This window comes from Nematolebias whitei, chromosome 17, assembly GCF_014905685.2.
Source record: "Nematolebias whitei isolate Nwh7 chromosome 17, NemWhi1, whole genome shotgun sequence".
Taxonomy (NCBI): domain Eukaryota; kingdom Metazoa; phylum Chordata; class Actinopteri; order Cyprinodontiformes; family Rivulidae; genus Nematolebias; species Nematolebias whitei.
In genome coordinates this window covers 29,276,393-29,296,410 of record NC_056514.1, presented here as the reverse complement: position 1 = coordinate 29,296,410, position 20,018 = coordinate 29,276,393, and the positions used below count along the sequence as shown (strand labels likewise).

Here is a 20,018-nt window from a genome sequence, read left to right as displayed (position 1 = left end):
TGTTCCTACAGCACTCTACTAGATCTATAATCAGTGCTTTATCACATTCATACACCAATGGGACACACATCGGAAGCAATGGGTTCAGTGTCTTGTCCAGGGGCACTTCAGCACGTGACTGCTGGTGGAATTGAACCCCCAACTCTCCCACTGGAGGACGACTGCTCTAACCACTCATCCACAGCCACCCCAATTACCATGGAAAGTTTCCAACTTTGAAAATTCCTTGAGTTTCGAAGCCCTATTACGCTTCATCAGCACCAGATGTATATCAAGCTAAATCACGACTATAAGAGCAGTAAATGAAAGTTGTTCTCACCTGTCATGTTGCACTGCGGGCAGCAGGATGTTGTGAAAGATTTCTCTGTCTCTCGTTTCTCCCTGAGAGTGGGTTGTCGTAGTGAAAGTTGATTTTCAAACGCAATCACTCCTGGACCACAGCAGCACCTCTGAGCTTTCTTAGGCCCTTGCCGAGCTCAACTCTTATTTTGTGGCAAATACTATTTTGCATGTCTGTTTGGTTAAATTAGAGTAATGAACTGTGATTGCTTGTGTTTTACCCACAATTCCTCATAGGGGCTCTCCCCTGGTAACTCTTGTCAACACTTGTTAATATGACAAAAGGCTACAAATTAAGCTCTGTTAATTTAATGTTTTCTCACCGCGATCTAAATACCAAGAGAGGCCCTGAGCGCAGTCATGGCGCCCTTTGATTTGCTGCACTTTATTTTGGTATAAATTTACATTCATTATTGTTTGTCTTTGGATGTGTAGACCTCAATTAGTGTGATGGCTCCATTAAAGGGACCCGTGCTTCGTCTTTAATTATCACAACAAAACACCTAGTTCCAGCTTGGGGAGGAACAGGGCCCCGCTCTGTCGACACAGAGCGAAGGGTTATGAAATTTAATTAGCCATTGCTATCAAGATTTGTGGCATTCAAATTGTTCAGTTTTCCTCCCTTTGATCTGCGATCTGCAATCCCCTAGATTTTTGTCCTGATCAAATGAGAATAAAGAGGCCCACGGTGGGGAGAAGTGAGAAACAGAGGGCTTTGGCGTCTCCTCTTCCATCAACCCTGTTCCTTTACCTTTTCCTCTTTCTTCTTTTCCTCCCTCTTCCTAGGCAAGGTCAACCTGTTTATCCAATCACAACAGGGGGTTTTAGACACCCCTACCCAACTGCACTCACTGTCAACGCATCCATGTCAAGGTGAGTTAAGCCCAAGGTGTAAAACACCAACACACACACACACACACTTCGCACTCACATGTTGGTTTGTGTTTGTCGGTGAGCACAAACTTCTCCTTAAAGGAGAGCTCGTACTTCCCATCGCATGTGTTCAAAAGGCCAACTCTAGTGTGGGAGCTCCAGCTAACGTGCTCAAATATTAATTATATTTATCATTTCCTAATGAGGCCCCTGAAGAACGTTTACCCCCACTGCATGTCAGGCAGATTTGAAACGAGCCAGGGAATGTCCTTGCTGTGAGTTTGAGCGGCCGAACAGATAAACAAACAGCAGCACTTTGAAGGTGACAACATGATGTAAGCCGACACTCGGCTACTGCTTTGGTTCCAGCTCGTTAGGGTCTAGTTCAAGTGCTGCTGTGGACATGAGTGCGCTCACGAGGTTAAGGTGTGCATCCATGTTGGTGTTTTACAACATATTGTTCCCCTGAGGAATCCATGTCCTCTATATTGTCTGTAACGGGAACATAATTAATTTGGATTGCGTAAAGCCCTATTTGAGTGAGTCAAAAAGTCAGCAGCAACACACACACACAAAACATATAGACTGTCGCTCGCTTTGCCTGCACTGCTCCTTCCTCCTCCTCCCTCTTCATGCCTGTACAGCAGGGAACTCTAAAAGTAAAGGGATGAAGCCTAGCTTTAGTTAAATTACAGCCTGGTTGGAAAAGCAGTTCCTGAGGGCGGCTTGTTTAGACCTATGTGACAGTGATGGATCGTGCATGCTTGAAGGCAACTGCTAGGGTTTGAAATATATACGTAAATAAATATATATATGTGTAATTTATTATTTTTTATTCTTGGCCAATAAAATGAGGAAAAAGCTTAATGCTGACTGAATTATTTTTTTGTTGTTTTCTTTGCATTTGTTACAAAAAAAAATAGGCGCTTTCTTGCTTTAGCTTCACCTTTCAATCGGAGTCAGAATTCCTCGTTCCAGCAAATTTCAGATGCAGAGAGTCAGATTCTGCGTCTGTCCCCGGACGTTGGCAGCAGGACCCAGCCAACCTGGGCTTTAAGCGACTGCTAATTTGGCTCCTTAATGACAGCGTCTACAATGTGATCATCCTATTTCCAGTGAAACTAATTGAATATACTGGCTGGGGTGTGGGAGGGGGGGAGGACTGGCCAAGGGGAAGAGCTAATGCTCTGTGATGAGGCCCCTAATTGAATTAGTTTAACTGAATAGATGGAGAGCTCTGGGACTTCTCTGGAGAATGGGAGGGGTTTAGCACATTGCCCCACCCTCACACTACTGGAGTAGAGGAGAAAATTTGAACTGCTGACAAAAATTTCCCAACAATTGGTCTAATTGCATCAGCAAAATAGCAGACTCTTTTCATACATAGCCTTTAGCTGGTTGGTTTTGTTCAAAGAAAAGGCCAGATTGTTGTGACAGCTTAAACCACGGGTGTCCAAAGAGCTGCCCGAGTGTCATTTGCGGCCCTTGGAGTGATTTTGTGCTGCCCACAACTGCAGTTTAAGAATGGTATCATTTTGGCCAGCAGACTTAAGAGGTCGATGCAAACTTTCTGCCAATTAGTTGGTAATCTTTTTTATACAATGTTTAGGTTTAACAGCAAAACTGATGAAAAACGATCTTCTCAAAATGAGCAATATTAAGCAAAATACAAAGCTTTGGCTATAATCTTTTAATTTCACTTCATTGTACAAAATACCACAAACTTTTACTGATTTCTAAAAGTAAGGTGACTTTTGGATAATGATTCACAAAACTTGGCTAAATATTGGTTGATAAAATAATCATAGAGGGATATTGAACATTTTAAATGAATATAACGTGATATCATCTACATACGAGTTGATCAACTTTATCAAACCTGCCATAAATCTGTTGTAGCAACTGACAGCTGGATGATTTTTTAGAACTTTAATCAGTCTTTTGGACCGTCCATGGTCCAAAAGGCTGATAGACCCTCTTTTAAAAAGGACACTTACTCAAATTAAGCTTTTGTTGGTGAGAATAAAATAAATTGAACTTTCCAAACACAAGAAAATGACAAACATAGACCCAATAAATCAAATCCTTTTTAATAAAAAATATAAGCTTAGTGTTTATGAGGCTTTTAAAGTTTTGGATCTATAAGAATTTAAAACTTTTTCCACCAAAATTAGTAAACTTTTGTTCTTCAAAATATTGTTCACGTTGAGAGTTAAATTCACATTTCTGTGAACTACGAGTCCTTTCATCTTGATAGTTTTGGCCCACATATGAAAACATTTGCACATTTCGGGCTTAAACAGTCTATAGCAAGCTTGCTAACTGGATGAAATCACACAGAAACGGCATCTAGGTCTTGTACTCTTGCCAGGATTTAGGTTTAAGCAAGAGGAGCCTACTTCGTATGAATCCCCTTGTGTAGAGACTGAATTGGATTCAAAGGATGACACTGCAAACTCAGTCCTGCATAGCACTTTGTCGACTTGGTCCTGTTAAAAAATATATGCTTCAATAAAAGAAGGAAAAGGAGAGCAAAGAAACATTCATGAGACATTATTTTGATAATGGGGTTGAGCCAGTGCAAGGTCCCCATATTGTGTGTATGTATGTGGGACAGGTGGGTGGATGTGAAGGCCATTTTGCCCCTTATCCTTAAGCCTGCCCTTTGATATGTTCTCCTGTCATGCCGCTCCATCCTTTTCCTTGGGAATGGGGAGAACTGCAACGGCCAGATCATTATATATTAAACAAGAGCGGGGGCTGCTGCTTTGCACTGGCAATTAAATGGCGCTGGCTGACGCTGGGCTTGCTGTGCCGGTGACCCGTTCCCACTATCCCCTACACTACCTTCCTTACTCCACCCCTTCAGCTATTCTTACCTTTTAGATTGAGACGTAGAAGCCCTAGGGTGGGTAGAAAGGTGGGGGGTTTCCTCCGCTTCTACCTTTCTGTGTTGCTTAAATTGGTCCGAGTCAGTGCTCGCTGCTGATGAGCCCGACGACGATGATAATGCCCCGACTCTTCAAAGGGACGGCCGTCATGTTTTAACCATAACCTGGGCCGTGCGGTGGCAGCAGGACGAGGGGAGGGACGGCGAGGAGGAAATGAAGGGAGGAGGTGGCGAGAGGACAAGAAGGAGTAGAGAAGAATCTTGGAACGGAGGAAATTTTAACAAGTGCACAGAGAGAAGGAGGGAGGGTGAACAGGGAGAAAGGAAACGGAGCGAGTGAAGAAAATGCAGCCTTAATGATGGGCGATATGCAGCCACTGCTGCCGAGCTCCCCATCAACGGATGACATGGCACAAACACCAATGTGTCAGTGATGAAGGGAGAAGAGGGAAAAGGAGGAAAAGAGTTTGAGGGGGGAGCACCGGTACTCCCCAGAGATGGCCTCCAACAGAAACTAGTTGTTCCTGGCGAGTTTATTCTCATCATTATATTCTGGCTCGGAGCCATGCAGCCAGACACAGCCGGATAATGAGCTGCTTTAACAGCAACACACACACAAAAAAAGAATTATTCCTTTTTTTTTTTTCCCCACTTCTCCTTCATCCTTCTTTTTCCTCTTAAATTTGTGTGTGGTCACATGGAACCGAAGCCTTTAAACGTACACATGCAGATATACATTTTCAGATAATTATTGTCACACACCCACAGCGTGGCATCATCTCGTAGCTGCTCTGGTCAGTGAAACTGTTCCTTAAATAAGGGCTTCTGGCCTCCATATGTGGAACAGTTGGAGATTACGAAATGATGATAGGAGTGAAGAGGAAGGAGAAATAAAATGTCAGTGATGCTGACAGTGCTGAAGCTACAGAAATAAGCAGAAGGAAGCAAATAAGGACCCAAAATTTTGACTGATAGCTGGACAGTTTCACCTACTTTGCAATTTTTCCCAACTGCAACTATGCAGTTTCTTATCAGATGAGTTGGTCGACAGTAACCTGTAGATTATATGATTATCAATAATTGATGTTTTTAGAATCTACCTGCCTGCATTTTGTAAATGATACTAAAATTAAACACGATCACCTTTTATATGTGAGCAACGTGATTGCATACAGGAATCACGAAACATTTCCATTTGTCCAAGTGGCAATTTCTCAAGACATGCTGATTTTTAAGAAGTTTAATCAAGAACATGTTTTGTCTAGTTTTTACATCACATAGTTTTATTTTAAAATTTTTACCACAGATCTGATGACAGTTGATAGTTTATCTGCCATATACTTGTGTAAAATGTGTAATCATCCAGGCTGAATTACGTGTCCAATTTAGAGTAACGTTGTAGAAAATAAATATGTAAATTCTCAACCTTATGTTGAGGAATGGCATCAAAGCAGTTTTGGTTTAACCTTACAAAATACAGTTTTATATAGTATTGCTTGATCTTGCATAATCTGTTAGCTCAAAGTATTGTGAATGACTCGTAGCTACCACATACCCAATTTTAGCTTAGTGTCTGTAAAATTCACTGAGGTGTAGCCATTTTTATATAGACTAATGTTGACCAGGTGCAACAGCCATCTTGAACTGAGTTGACTCCAAAGATAATCAATTGTAGAACTTTATGAAAAATCAGGGGTTCCCAACTCTAGTCCTTGAGGAACACCATCCTGCATGTTTTAGTTGTTTCTCTTCTCCGACACACCTGATTTTAATTAATGGGTGATTAACAGGCTTTTGCAGAACATGAGGAAGTAATTAAATCACTGAATCAGGTGTGTTGGAGCAGTGAAACAACTAAAACATGCAGGATGGTGTTCCTCAAGGACCAGGGTTGGGAACCACTACTTTCAGTTGCTTATGAGAAATTTTTTCAACAAAGTTGGTTCCAATGGTTAATGGCAAAGTTCTATACATAGGTCTCATGCTATTATCAGTTAGTGCTCAGAGCATAAGCTGGGGGTCAGACTCAGCTACTAGCACGTCACATTTCAGCTCATTATCTGTAAACTTGATCGAGCTATAGCTTTTTTTTTTTTACGTTTGCCAAGACTGTAACAGTCTTCTTTGAACTCACTATAAATGAGTCATTTGTTAACCCAATGATTACTTTATCAAAGTTTTAATTAAAATACATTCACAGTTTCATGAGAACTTTTGTTAGTCTCAGAGAATAAAAACAATTGCTCTATTTTCACCTTCTTTGATATGTTAAAAAAAATCTATTGTAAAAGTTTATGACCGACACGGAATTCAGCCTTGGACATTTTTATTGTTTTTGTGTATAAATGTGTGTCGTTCTTGTAACTCAAGGCCAAATCCATTTAAAAACAGTAAAAAAGAACAATATGTATTTACAATTTACATATATAAATGTTAAAAATATACATTTTGGCTGCAGTTGCTAAGTCTTGTTTGTGTTCCATCTTCTCATTTCACCCGTGTCCATTCTGACGATTTACACAGTCTTCTGTCCTCAAGGTTCCCCCCACACATGGTGCCCCCCCACCACAGTTTGCACACCACGGGCATCCCTCACCCAGCCATCGTCACACCCAACGTCAAGCAGGAATCCTCCCACAGCGACATTAGCTCTCTCAACAGCTCGTGAGTGAAACTCTTTGTGGCCTAAACTCAACTTTTTTCAGTCTAATGACGCTTGTTGGTTCATTTTTCTCATCTCACTGCCCTCTGCACCCCCCCACCATAGGAAACAGTCAGATGCTAAAAAGGAAGAGGAGAAAAAGAAGCAGGTCCACATAAAGAAGCCTCTGAATGCCTTCATGCTCTACATGAAGGAGATGAGGGCCAAGGTGGTGGCTGAGTGCACACTGAAAGAAAGCGCCGCCATCAACCAGATCCTGGGGCGGAGGGTGAGTACAAAGTCGAACGGAACAATGCTGACTTGAACAAAACCATGTCTCCATCATACCTGGAACTCAAAAGTGATTGTGGCTAAAGTCCTGAGCTGCTTGTCATCTCACAGTGGCACGCCCTATCGCGAGAGGAGCAGGCCAAGTACTACGAGCTGGCCAGGAAAGAACGACAGCTCCACATGCAGCTGTACCCTGGCTGGTCAGCACGAGACAACTATGTAAGTTTTTAAGTTTACAAGTTGTAATAGCCTGTTCTTTCCCCCCGCCATTAGTTTTGGACATACAGGTGGTTCGAGGTATTAGATTCGTCTGAAGCGTGCGTCTGTGTTTAAATAATGCAGCTTGATGCGTGTGGGTCTGCATTGATATTGAGGGGGAAAACGGAGTGTTTTTGGTACATAACACACAAAGTGACAGTCAAACGACACTATATGTGTAGAGGATTGTCTTAAGCATCAGTCCTTAAACACTTTATCTTCCATGATTATGCTTTAAAGATATTTTCAGTTTTGCTTGTTGCAATAACTACACATTTAGACTTATCAATAATCTGAATGTTGCTCCTGTGAGATGATCAAATTGACCTGGTTTGCTCTGAAAAGCTCTTTAGGTTTTTATTAGGCTGTGTCAGTTTTGATGAATCTTTGGACGTAGAAAGCTCTTTTATACTTTTCGGGTTAATGCTAGTTCCACCTGAAGGAGTTCATAGCCAAAAGGATCACAACAAACTTCTTGTTTTTGTGGTAAACTGTGCTTTGCATCTTGTAGTGAACCTTCTTTGGTCTTTTCTTGACTTTTGACATTGAACTTTTGACGTCTTCAGTCATAAAATGGAGAGTCCACAAGATATTTTCCACGTTTTTATATAATTTGATTTATAGCTCGTTTAAAGTGGACCCTAATTGTTTTCATCACTTGTATTCCTACTGTTTGTTGCCACCGTTCAAAAATAGCTCTCGCACACCACCAAATCAACCAAAAGTACATAATCTAATTACGTCTAAAAAGTATTTAATTGTCTAAAATTGCATTTGGAGCACATATTTTTAGTGTTGAATGCTTAGCATCCCGGACTCTTTGTTCCGACGCACAAGAGCCGGATTTTTGAAGCTGACCACACGAGTCTTTGTTGAGTAGCCGCAGAGAAATCCGTCTTTTGAAGCAGAAGTGTGTCAGAATGTCTACATGTTTGCGGAGGGAAATAAAAATAAAAAGAATACAGAGAGGAGAAGACGAGCGCAGAAAGAGACAGAAAACAGCGAGAGGAGGGAGAGTTGTCTGGCCAGCAGTGGCTGTTACAAACCGGAGGGCAAACACAAGAGGGAAAAAAAAAAACAAGGCAGAGAAAGAGTGAATGAATAAATAAGTAAACACAAAGATGAGTCCTATTCTCTGTTTCATGTTTTGGGCATTCTTGCTATATAATAACTAAGGTTCCTGTCTGTGTCTATTTTATTTTTCTTTCTATTTTTTTGGCGGCTAACCAACAGGGGAAAAGGAAGAAGAGAAAAAGGGAAAAGCAGCAAGCAGAGAGCAATGGTAAGTGAGCTGCAATTATCTCTCATATTAGAAGAGCCCCATCATGTGTCAGGCAGATGTGACATCTTGCAAGATAAAAGTCAAGCTTGTATATCTTTTTTTCTTTCTTATGTTGTTTTTAAAAAAATATATTATTATGCTTGCCTTTTTTTTTTTTTTTTTTTTTTTCTTTTCTTGGTATAGTTATGCTACCAAATGCAATGTTTAAATGGTAGAGTTGCTTGTAACCCCCCCTCCATTTTCCATAGCTGTCCCTAGCTAATAATAACTGAATATGCATGACCCTCCACAGTCCCTCTCACCCACCCTGCTTGGGCTCTTAGCCCCCTGGTATTTTGAGACGTGTTTTTAAGAAGTTGAAGCATTGCGAGAGTCATTAACTTTGACAGTGTTGTGTGTGTGTGTGAACCTGTTTTACATCGCCTGTGCCCTACAGATCGCCTGCAGTGCTGTAATGAGTGTGCGTGCATGTGACTCAGTGACTGTGCATGTGTGCGCTTGTTGGGGGCCCCCCTTTGCTTGCTTCTCTGCATGCTTTTATTTAGAGAAATCACATCTTCAAATTAAGGAGGTTTGCTAATTCTGTGATTTATCCATATATACTTTTTATTTTATTTTATTCCCATGATTCATACTCTTCTGATCATAATGCGAGGAGCTATGTCGCCTTATTTGTGTATTTTTTTTACGGTCGTTTTGGTGACGGATTTCTTCTTGAAGGCCTCTCTATCTGTTCTTTTTTTTCAGAACACAGAGAATATTTTCCAAACCCTTGCCTTTCACTCCCTCCGATTACAGGTGCTAATATCATTTTGAGTATTAAATTACTAACTGTTTCTCTTTTTTTTAAAAATGCATATGTAATTACCAATAATTGTGCAGTATGAGACAGGTTTACTTTATTTATTTTTCCCTTCTGATAATGCTCCTTTACTTTTGTTTGCTGCTTTCTTTTCTTAAAAACAAAAAAAAATGGTTGTTTGACTTCAAGCTAGACTACATTTCTTATTTTACTGTCACTTTTTGGTTCAGAACTTTTCCATAGTTTGTCAAAATCTCAATGCAGTGTGCGTGAGGGGCTGACGAAAATAAATCTAGCTCATTATTGTAAAGTAAAGAGTGTGTCGTCAGGGTAAACCTCCTTAATCTAAAAGCTTTGGTAGCTGCGCTTGTCCCTTTCCTTCAGACCAGCATGAGTTTGGCCTTACTCCTTTTTCTTAAAAAAAAAAAAAGTTTCTACTCTGACGATGCCTGGACTCGAACTGGATCGTGCAGTCACTCTGCTCTACTTCTGATGTTATCACAAATAAAACTGAATAGAGCAGACTGGCAATTGACAGGATTACAACCGTCTGTTTGACGCCAGCTCTGAAGAGTCGATTCCAGCCTTTTTAATCCCCCCCCCTCCCCAGATAAGACTAATTGCCGTTTAAATAATCCGCTACCACTGCCTAGTTTGCCACCTTGACCCTTTATTTTTAAAGCCATAGTGGACTGATAGCACTTTAACAGCAAGTTAATCTAATCTGCATTTGCTCTGTTTAAATCCTCTCAACCAAATAAAAACTTTCAGGCTTTAACTTCTGTCAGAGCTTATGAATGAAAGTGATTATTCCCATATTAATATCATAATCTGATTATCTGCACGTGTTTGGATTTATACTCTTTTTGTAGAATAATACATTTGTGTTTGCTCTGTCTTTAAATGCACAATTGATCATGGCTTTGTGTGCTCTAGAGGAATTTCTTGCTCTATGAGCCACTGCTAACCTTCATAGATTCAGTTTTTTTTCCTTCTGTTTTGACTTTTTTCTTATTTTACTGGTTTTATTCCTCCTCTCTGCCGGCTTCTCTTCCTTGTTGCGGCATCAGACCTGAGCGCTCCTAAGAAGTGTCGAGCGCGCTTTGGGCTCGATCAACAGAATAACTGGTGTGGCCCGTGCAGGTGTGTATGGTGTGCGCTTGCACTGGCCGGGGCCAGGTGAAGGCTGGGTAAAACTGTACGCTGGGACTTCCTCCTCTGCTCTGTGCTGCTTTTCTACCTCTCCGCCTTCCTCCCCCTTTGTCTGTCCTGCCAGGCTGTTGTGACCTCTCAGCTTCCTCCAGCCACGCCCTGCCGGTCTGTTTCTGGGGTTCTTGCTGATTGATTTTAACTTCCTGTTAGGGGGGGATAAGGGTATTGGCATACGCCAGAGTGTTTGTGGGAATGACGGATGCGTTTGAATGAATGTGTGGATAAATTTGCAAGGGTTTCATTGCAGGATGCACAGTAGGCCTCACTGAGATTGGTCAGAAGTGTTGAACTGGCAGGTCGGGGCTTGGAGTTTCTGGAGTCTCATGGCTTGGTTAATATGGAGGTTATCCTAGTGTTGCCAGCCTAAATCTAAGCCCTGGCTACTATGTTTTTTGTCTGTGCAATGACGTGTACATTTTCTTTTTTTGTCTTTCTTGTTTGTTTTTTTTTTTTTTGTCTGTGCGTTTGTGTCTACCTCTTTGGCTAACAGATGCAAATACCCCAAAGAAGTGTCGTGCCTTGTTCGGGCTTGACCAGCTGAGTTTATGGTGCAAACCATGCAGGTATAAAACTGCTGTAGTAGCAATCAAAGGAAAGACATTCACACTGAGCTGCTTCCTCTTTGATTATTGGCTCCATCAGTGTGCTGACAGATGGCAAACTCTCTTTTTGTCCTCACTGAGAAATTTCCTGCTCCTCTAAATTCCTGCACAACTTTTTATTTCTCAAACTCAGTTCAAGCCCAGTGGCAGAAAATGGATTTCGAGATCACCTTTTTCCAAGTAGAAAGATCAACGTTCCCATTGCAATTTGGAATTATTTCTTGCTTTATACATTTTTTTTTAGAGCAGAAATCCATTTTCTGTCCCAAGTATTTGATAATCCCCTCTTATCTTAACTGTCGATGTATGTTCTAATTGGCAATGTAATGCTTACAAATTTAGCCCTGCTTCCTCTGAGGGCCTGTTCAGTGACACTCTTTTCTGTGCCCTCTTCCTCTTCCTTCTCCACCTCTTCCTCCTCTTCAATAACCCTTACTTAGTCCCTACCTGTTGTCTTTCTGTTCTGACACAAGCAGTCTTTGAATTGGGAATATTTTCATGGTAGGTATTTGTTTCTGCTAAATAAAACCCTTCTCCGTGTCTGCCTTCCATCACAATCATTCCAACCCCATTTCTGCTGTTTCATCTGAATGGTTTTAGACATACTCATGGATGGGCTGAAGATCAAATTAAGTGGTTCCTTTTGTTTTGTATTTATGAAAGAAGTTGTTCATTTTTGATACAATTTCAAGTGCGCTCAATGACTAAAAAGAATTGGCGTTCACGCTTCATCCACAGTCCTCCTTCTCCACTGGGGCCTCTTATTTTCCTATCCAGCTGACTTGAACATGATCAAAAATATGGCATTGTATTTTAAAGAATAATAGCTATCATGGAGATCAAGAGGTTGAAAAGTGCTGTAATTCAGTCAAGAGAGGTGAAAAGTTCTCTCTGGGCTCCATTTCCTAAATCTGGTGTAATTTCCCCCGAGATAGAGAATCAATAACATACACGGGCACATACTATAAATCAATATGTCTGTTAAAAAATGGATATTAGCTCATTTGTTGCACCTTCACGGACAGTTACAGAGCCCGTGAGGTGTACGTAGAAGCAAAACGATACCTTTATTCCAGGTCGATGCTCTGCACCGTCCTGATCTTAGTTTCAGCGCAGACTGATCTTAAAAGCCTATCCTCACTGTTTTCTTGAACTGTTGAGTTCATCAGAAATGCATGTCTGTTATTCACTCAGCATGTGATCAAGGTTTTGTTGGCATCTTTTCATGTCTTTCTCCCTTTTACATTGTCAACACATGCTCTCTGAATTTATGGTAGTTTGTTAATAAGAGTGACAAGAAAAGGTTTAAGATGCTGTCCACACGGGAACAGCATTTTGTGAACACACGTCTAATTGTTTCAGCCTTGCGTCCACAAGCAGAGTCTCCAAAACTCTACTTTTGAAACCAAGCTCCAGAGTGATTTTTTTTTTTTTTAATCCACCCTTGCGTTCTTGTTTGGGCAGCCAAAATGCAACTTTGTGAAAACGGTGATTTCATAGCCCCACCTAGGCCTGTTGCGATAAACAATAAATCAATTAATCGCTTGATAAATTAAAGTTATCGAACTCATTGTCATTTATCGGCTTTATTGTTTCTTTGTGTCTTTCTTTCTACTGGACACTGGATGACAAAAGTCTCATCTCTAGTGCTCTTAGACCCCTCTCTTTCTCTTTAAAATCCATTTTAACCATCCAAAATTGCTCATTAAAAGCAGCTAAACTGAGAAGCTAAGCTACGAGTTAAGCTAACAGGCCGACCTCGGGGAAAAAACCTCCGTCTTGTCAACGCTCCGAAAATTCATGGTTGAAACCCGTGCCTTCATCTAAAAAGTTGTTTTTCTCTGCAAAAAGAAGCTGAGAACTTGTTTACTGATTTTTTATTAAAAGCTTAGTGTGACAAATGCTACGCTAAAGAGCTCAAACCACACCGAGCGTCTGCCATTTTGAGAACTGAAAAAAAAGAGAGACAGCCCATACCACGTCAAGGGACATCCCTCCCATTTTTCTTTAAAAAAAGAGACTCTGCTCGCTCCCTCACTAGCCATCCTTTGGTTCAAACAGTCTTAAACTGTCATCCAGTGGTCAAGAAAAGGTACTACACACAAAAATTAACAAACACCTTTTCTTAAATTTGACAATAATTACTAATTATTGTCAAATTTCAAACAATATTATTGTTTATCGCAATAATTTCTGAGACAATTAATCGCCCAGCAAAATTTGTTGTGACAGGCCTAGCCCACCTCCTGCCTAACATACACCCCCAAGAACGACAGACGTAACAACAGATTACATGCAACAAGGTTCAGTCTGGTCATTTGGACTTTTTTTTTTTTTTTTGAGACGTTTTGTCCTTCATCCAAAGGACTTCATCAGTCCGAGGAGCCAAAACAAATTCAGTCCCACAAGCAGCACATTCACATAGTGGACCAACCAGTTTGCTGGTGATAAGATGGCTTCTGAGGCCTGCCCTCTCCCCCGTCGACTCCTCTAAGGCAGCCATAGCCAGTGGTTCAAAACAGATTACTTTTTTCATTCAACCTTTATTTAGACGGGTAATCCCATTGAGCCTCGAGGACTCCTTTACAAGAGAGACCTGATGACCTGATTACAAGCTTACATTTGTTTTGCAGATGCCTGTTGCTCAGCTAAAGTAAAACCTTTGTATACCAGTACTCTATTACTTGGATAAGCAGACGATGACTTTGCCATGATGAGCGCAACACAACAACTTATAATTACACCAAGTTATATAAGGCCCAAAGGCTTTCATCACTTTATTACACTGTCAGTAATACAAACAAGTTTGGCAAGTAAAGATTTACATTATATATGAAAAATGTGAGAAATGGGAATAGTTTTTAAAGACTAATATGCATAAATTTAGCCTGAGCCTGAAGTGCTTTGAACATCATGTAGAAAATTCACCCCTACAGCTTTCCCTAGCTGGATACTGTGGTAGTTGTGCCAGTCCAGATACCTGGACATACTGGATCATTTCAGGCAGTCATCAGTAGTTGGATATGACATGGAGTCGTTCCACTTTATCAGTCCACAGAAAATATTTAGTTTTTCTTCCCGGCAGCGTTACAGCACCACACATCTCTGGAGAAGTTACGTTAGAAACTTGGTCCTTTTCTGTTTTCAGTGTAGATGAAAGCATTTCTTGAAATGTTGACGTGTTCATGACGAATAAAGTGACAAGGCCTAAAACACATCAGCCTGTTTTTACCTTCATCGTCCTGTAAGGCTTTAAAAAAAGAAAAGAAAGGCTTCTGGCTTAGTTGTGGTAGAACTGAGAGCTGAGGGAGAGAAAATGGGGGGAGGGGGTCACTGTCGGGGTCAGGCTACAGATGAAGTGGGCAGGAGATTCCCCCCTTAACCAAATCTGAACACCGTCTTCACAGCAGAAGCTGCTGCAGATAAATGCAGCAAAACTCGCCCTCAGTCCAGTTCGTTCATCGCTTTCCACAGAGCACAACTGGTCTGGCCTTAGGACTCGACGTGCAGGGGAGGGGGCTTGACCCCAGGCAGGAATGTAAACACGATGCCTTGACCCCTGATGCAAACTTACACTTGTGTCTGTGGGGCAGATGTATTATGTGGATCTGGTTGAGCCCGATGGAAGTATAAGTACCGTATAGTGAGTTGGGACAACAAGCTCATCTGTAGCCGGAGTTATTCCTTCAAGAAAGGAGAGTTTTAAATTCAGAGAGCAAACACCACCCTTTCTAATCCTCTATCATCTGTGTGTGTGTTTCATTCCCCTCCTGCTTCCTGTTCAGGTGCTTCACCTGTGATCTTTCTGTAATGTCTCTTCAGTCTGACGGCTTAGTGTCTTTACCGCTTTTCTCCCTTTCGCACACGATTTCTAACACTGCTTAAATACACCTTTTGATCATGATTCACACAACAGGTTCTGTTAATTCAAAAAGGTGCATTTAAGTCGTCGTCGGGGCCAGAAGGCTCTGAAGTTCAATGCGTTGACGCTGAAAGATGCTCTCTCTCTCTCTTACTTTGTCCCTCAGGAGAAAAAAAAAGTGCATTCGCTACATCCAAGGTGAAGGCAGCTGTGCCAGTCCTCCCTCTACGGACGGAAGCTTACTAGACTCCCCCCCATCCTCCCCCTCCTCCGTCGCTCCCTCCCCCTCTCCAAAAGAGTCCAAACCTCAGACTGAACAAATGCAACCTCTCTCACTGACTATGAAACCGGCCCACCAGCCACTCCACCACCCTCACCTCCTGGTTGGGCCTCCATCGTCATCTTTGGTTCAGATGGAAAACTCGGCCGGCAAAGCGCCCTGCGCCTCCTCCCACAACGGATCTCTGGAGCACAGCGACGTCTCGTCCTCGCGGCAGCCGGTCTCCTCTGTGGTGTCCTCGATGGCCCGGCAATCGGCATCGCTGTGTCATTCCCACTCGCTCCTCCCCTCCACAGCCTCCCAGCCGCTGTCGCTAGTGACCAAGTCTATAGAATAGCCTCCATTTTTCTTTTTTTTTTAGCTTTACACTCACCCTTCGATGCTCTCTCTCTGCGAAATCTCACTCGCCGTCAGTTTTCGTTCTCTTTATGTTTCTGTGCCGTGAGGCTTCGAAATTTTAGTTTTATTAAAGTTCATTGGTCAATATTTGACCCCTCGTTATCAAAACGAATCTAATTATAATAAAGAAATGATACAAGGAGCTGTAGTATAGCTTTGTGAATCTGCCAAAATTTTTATGGATTTTGTTTAGTCTTCTTTTGTAGTGCAACGGTGCAAACAAAGCAAATGTATCTAGTTCAACATCAAAATGTTTAAAAGACGGATATTTAAAAAAAAAAGGTAGAATATTCAGCGAGCCTTTTTTTTTCCCCCCTTGAAAGAGTTGGTTCTCCTTCTTTATTTGTATTAAATACGAGCTTGCGAACCAATCGTTCACCATCCGTTCAGACTCTTGGAGGGCATGAGGCTTGTGGCGACACCTCCGAGGAACAACTTTAATTGTGATGTTACTTGTTCTTGTTTAAATGTACAGAATATTGGGGAGGGAGGGGAATTAATGTGTTATATATGCATTCTTCCACTGCGTTGTCTTTTTTTTGTTTGTTTTGTTTACCTTTGGGGCGGAGTCGGGCAAGTTTGGGTGGGTTTGAGGGAGGGTTGGGTGGGAGGGTTATAAAATTCAAAAATGTCACAACGCTAAGACCAGTAGTATTTATTGCTTTAGAGATTGCTTGTTGTATCTTGTATGTGTCTCCTTTTTTTTTCCCCCTCTTGATACATTGTACAAATATTTTTTCTTAAGGTAAAATAACTATATGAATGATCCATTTTTACAAGGAGGTTTTGGAACGCAAACCTTGTGTTGATTTCTTTTTTCCTCGCTGAAACACCTGGACTCCACTCGGCGTACTGGGTAGATCTCATGAACAGAAGTATGCACAACTTCATTTCAAGGAATCCGTCTAAAAGCCATTTTACACACACACACAAAAAAAGGAAAAGCAAACTTGAAACCAGACGGTGGGTACCGTGTCTTCAGTAGCCGGCGAGAAAAACGACTCAAGTCCTTCTTTTTTTATTGCACAGTCACATTTCTCGGACTGTAGATTCGTGTACAGATTTTCCGTGCCAAATTTTGTGCTAATTTTCTCTGCCCCTCCCCCAAAAAAACATGCTGTAGGGATTTTTTTTATTTTTTTTGGTTCTGTTGTTGTTCGTTTTTCTTTTCTTTTGATACCATTCTTTGCTGTGACGTTACATAGATTGCTATGTATGTAGTATAAATGTTGCTATAACAACTGTGTTTGGTAGCAAAATGTCAAATATTAAAATTAATAAAAAGACGGACATCATACTGTATAAACCCACAAGGGCCAAATTATGTATATTAGGAGGTTCATAAAAAAACTTATTAAATACAAAAAAATACACAAACTGCCACTTTTAAGTACACTACTACATATAGGTAGATAAAAAATAGGCATGTTGATGTTGCAAGAGGCTGTAAAAAAAGCTACAAGAGAATCATCCACTCGGTGCCATTGTAGTTGACATGACGCGACTGTAATCTGTCGATTTCTTCTCTGGTTTATTAAAATGCTAATGATAAATAGTTTGAATGTTTCCTTAACGGCTGTGATGTTCCTGTTCTATTTTATGCTCTTATCTTTTTGTTTGTTTGTTTTTCCTGTTATTTTAAATGGTTCTAAAACCATGTTTTTGTATTGAATAAATGTTTATGCTGTACAGTCTCTGTAGCATGCAGTTCTGTATTAATAAAAGCAACTTAGTATGTGCACATCTGTGTTTTTATTTTATCAGATGAAATCAATACCGTAATTTCTGGACTATTGAGCGCACCCGAATATAAGCCGCGCCTACTAAATTAAAAATAAAATAAAATATTACATATAAAGGTTCCGCTTGTCTATAAGCTGCGGGTGTCCACGTTGTAACAAGAGATATTTACACAAAGATTTTTTAAAACTTTTAATTAAATACATACTGGTAATATACACAAATACGTACAGTAAATGTTTTTTTTTTTTTGGAACAGTGCCGGTAATGGCTGGTTAAAAAAAAAAATGCAGTAGCCTACCAGGAAGTCACTGATCGATATCTTCATATTCCTCCTGCATGGCCCTCTTCATCATGCCTCCCTCCCCGTTTCATTTATCCACTGTGACCTGTTTGGTAAATTCATTGGTCAAATTTTTTAAAATTCCTTTATTTATACAGGTAGTCTCATTGAGTCATGTGGAACCCACGAGAGACATGTATTGGGCAGCTATGTGAGCCCCCAGGTGTGACGAGGCTAAATATTTTGGCGGCATGAAGCTCCTTAGCCTGTCAACAAAAAAAAAAATCCATAAATTAGCCGCAGCGTTTTATAAGCTACGGGTTTCAAAGCCTGTGAACGGCTTATAGTCCGGAAATTACGGTAATTTTGTGTCCACCCTTTAATCTTCCTAACAGCACTGTTTTTCTAGGTATGCTCACGTAAAATCAAGGATTTTCTAGGACTGTTGTCTGGCATGTTATTTATCAGTTCTTAACGACCATCGTGTTTATTTTTAGGTTAAAAAATGGTCATTGAAACAAATGGATGTAGGATGCATGGACCTGGGCAAGGAAACGGCCAAACCTTCCTGCCAATTTGAGGTTGTGGAACTCTGCTTTGTTGTAGGTCAGACACCATGACAAGACGCAACCAACACCAGCGAGGTCTCTTTCAGGTAAAGAGACTGAGGTTGCAAGACTGAAACTTGTAATGCTGAGGACTGGACGCAGTGGACTGGAAGACGTTGAGCAGGGTCCTCATCTCAGAACTTGCAGAAACTTGTGGGATCCGAGTACGCACATCTGTCGTCTGGAGAAGTCTGGTCTACATCTGACATGCAAACAAGGCCAAGAGACTTAATTGCACACAGAAACGTAATTTGTGTGCACACAAAACCAGCAGCAGGTAGTCAGGTCTGATGTTATCAGAAGGCAGTTTGTTCTCCACAGATCTGGACAACACTGAAGCTTGGTGGAGGATGTTTGGTCTGAATTAATGAAGCCTTTTTTGTGCTGAGAAATACAGATGCTTAGCAAACACTGCTGTAAAGAAGTGTCTGACTGACCCCAAATTTATTTTAGATCGACTCCAAACATCCATTCAATGTCTCTAAGAACGGTCTTCAGCTTAAACTAGGAGTCCTGGAAGTGATCGTATGAGCTGCACGGAGTAATCTCAACATCGAGCTGGTCTGGGGCTGCCTGCATGAGTCTGTTCAAAAACTGCTAGTAGAAGAATGAATGCTGTTTTTAAAGATCAAGGATTGGTTTGATATAGATTCCCTTTCTGTTTTCTCCACTTTGTGTAATTTGCTTTAACAAACACGTGTTTATACAGTGGTGTCTGAAAGTTTGTGAAGCCTTTAGAATTTTTTGTACTTCTTCATAAATATGACATAAAACATCAGATTTTCACACAAGTCCAAAAAGTAGATAACGAGAACCCAGTTCAACAAATTGAACAAAAATTTTACACTTAGTCATGTATTTATTGAGGAAAATAATCCAGTATTACATATTTGTGATGGTAAAAGAATCTCTAGGATTAGCAGTTCATGTAAAAGTGAAATTAGAGTCGGGTGTTTTCAATCAATGTGATGAGCAGGTGTGAGTGGACACCCTGTTTGATTTAAAGAACAGGATCCATCACGGTCTGTTCATTTCAGCATGTTTGTTGAAGTGGATCATGGCAGGAACAAAGGAGATTCCCGAGGAGCTCAGAAAAAGAGTTGTTGATGCTCATCAGGCTGGAAATTGTTACAAAACCATCTGTAAAGAGTTTGGACTCCACCGATCCACAGTCACACAGATTGTGTACAAATAGAGGAAATTCAAGATCATCGTTACCCTCCCCAGGAGTGGTGGACCAACAAAGATCACTCCAAGGCAAGGAATAGTCTGTGAGGTCACAAAGGACCCCAGGGTAACTTCTAATTAGCTGAAGACCTCTCACATTGACTAATGTTCATGAGTCCATCAGGAGAACACTGAACAACAATAGTGTGCACGGCAGGGTTGAAGGAGGAAGTCACTGCTCTCCAAAAAGAACATGGCTGCTCGTCTGCATTTTGCTAAAGATCACGTGGACAAGCCAGAAGACTGTTGGAAGAACGTTTTGTGGATGGATGAGACCAAATATTTTAGTTTAAATGAAAAGTGTTTGGAGAAAAGAAAACTGCATTCCTACATAAGAACCTGATCCCATCTGTGAAACATGGTGGTAGTATCATGGTTTGGGCCTGTTTTGCTGCGTCTGGGCCAGGGCAGCTTGCCGTCACTGATGGA

The 20,018-nt window shown here is 41.1% G+C and overlaps 1 protein-coding gene across 18 annotated transcripts in view; it reads left to right on the top strand.

Annotated features, from left to right (window-relative positions):
* tcf7l2 (transcription factor 7 like 2) overlaps nucleotides 1-16,311 on the top strand; it is a 91,686-nt gene extending 75,375 nt beyond the window's left edge. For 3 of the 18 annotated variants that reach the window (XM_037691464.1, XM_037691459.1, XM_037691453.1), the window contains 8 exons: nucleotides 1,126-1,212; nucleotides 6,641-6,766; nucleotides 6,870-7,032; nucleotides 7,146-7,253; nucleotides 8,526-8,574; nucleotides 9,322-9,372; nucleotides 10,447-10,519; nucleotides 15,219-16,311. In XM_037691464.1, coding sequence (XP_037547392.1) covers nucleotides 1,126-1,212; nucleotides 6,641-6,766; nucleotides 6,870-7,032; nucleotides 7,146-7,253; nucleotides 8,526-8,574; nucleotides 9,322-9,372; nucleotides 10,447-10,519; nucleotides 15,219-15,669 — 1,108 coding nt within the window. In that variant the 3' untranslated portion in view covers nucleotides 15,670-16,311. Of the gene's footprint in view, nucleotides 1-1,125; nucleotides 1,213-6,625; nucleotides 6,767-6,869; nucleotides 7,033-7,145; nucleotides 7,254-8,510; nucleotides 8,575-9,321; nucleotides 9,373-10,446; nucleotides 10,520-11,078; nucleotides 11,152-11,666; nucleotides 11,692-15,218 lie in introns of all 18 variants that reach the window. The other 15 variants (XM_037691462.1, XM_037691456.1, XM_037691450.1 and 12 more) reach the window with 12 other exon arrangements.
* The last annotated feature ends 3,707 nt before the right edge of the window (nucleotides 16,312-20,018 follow it).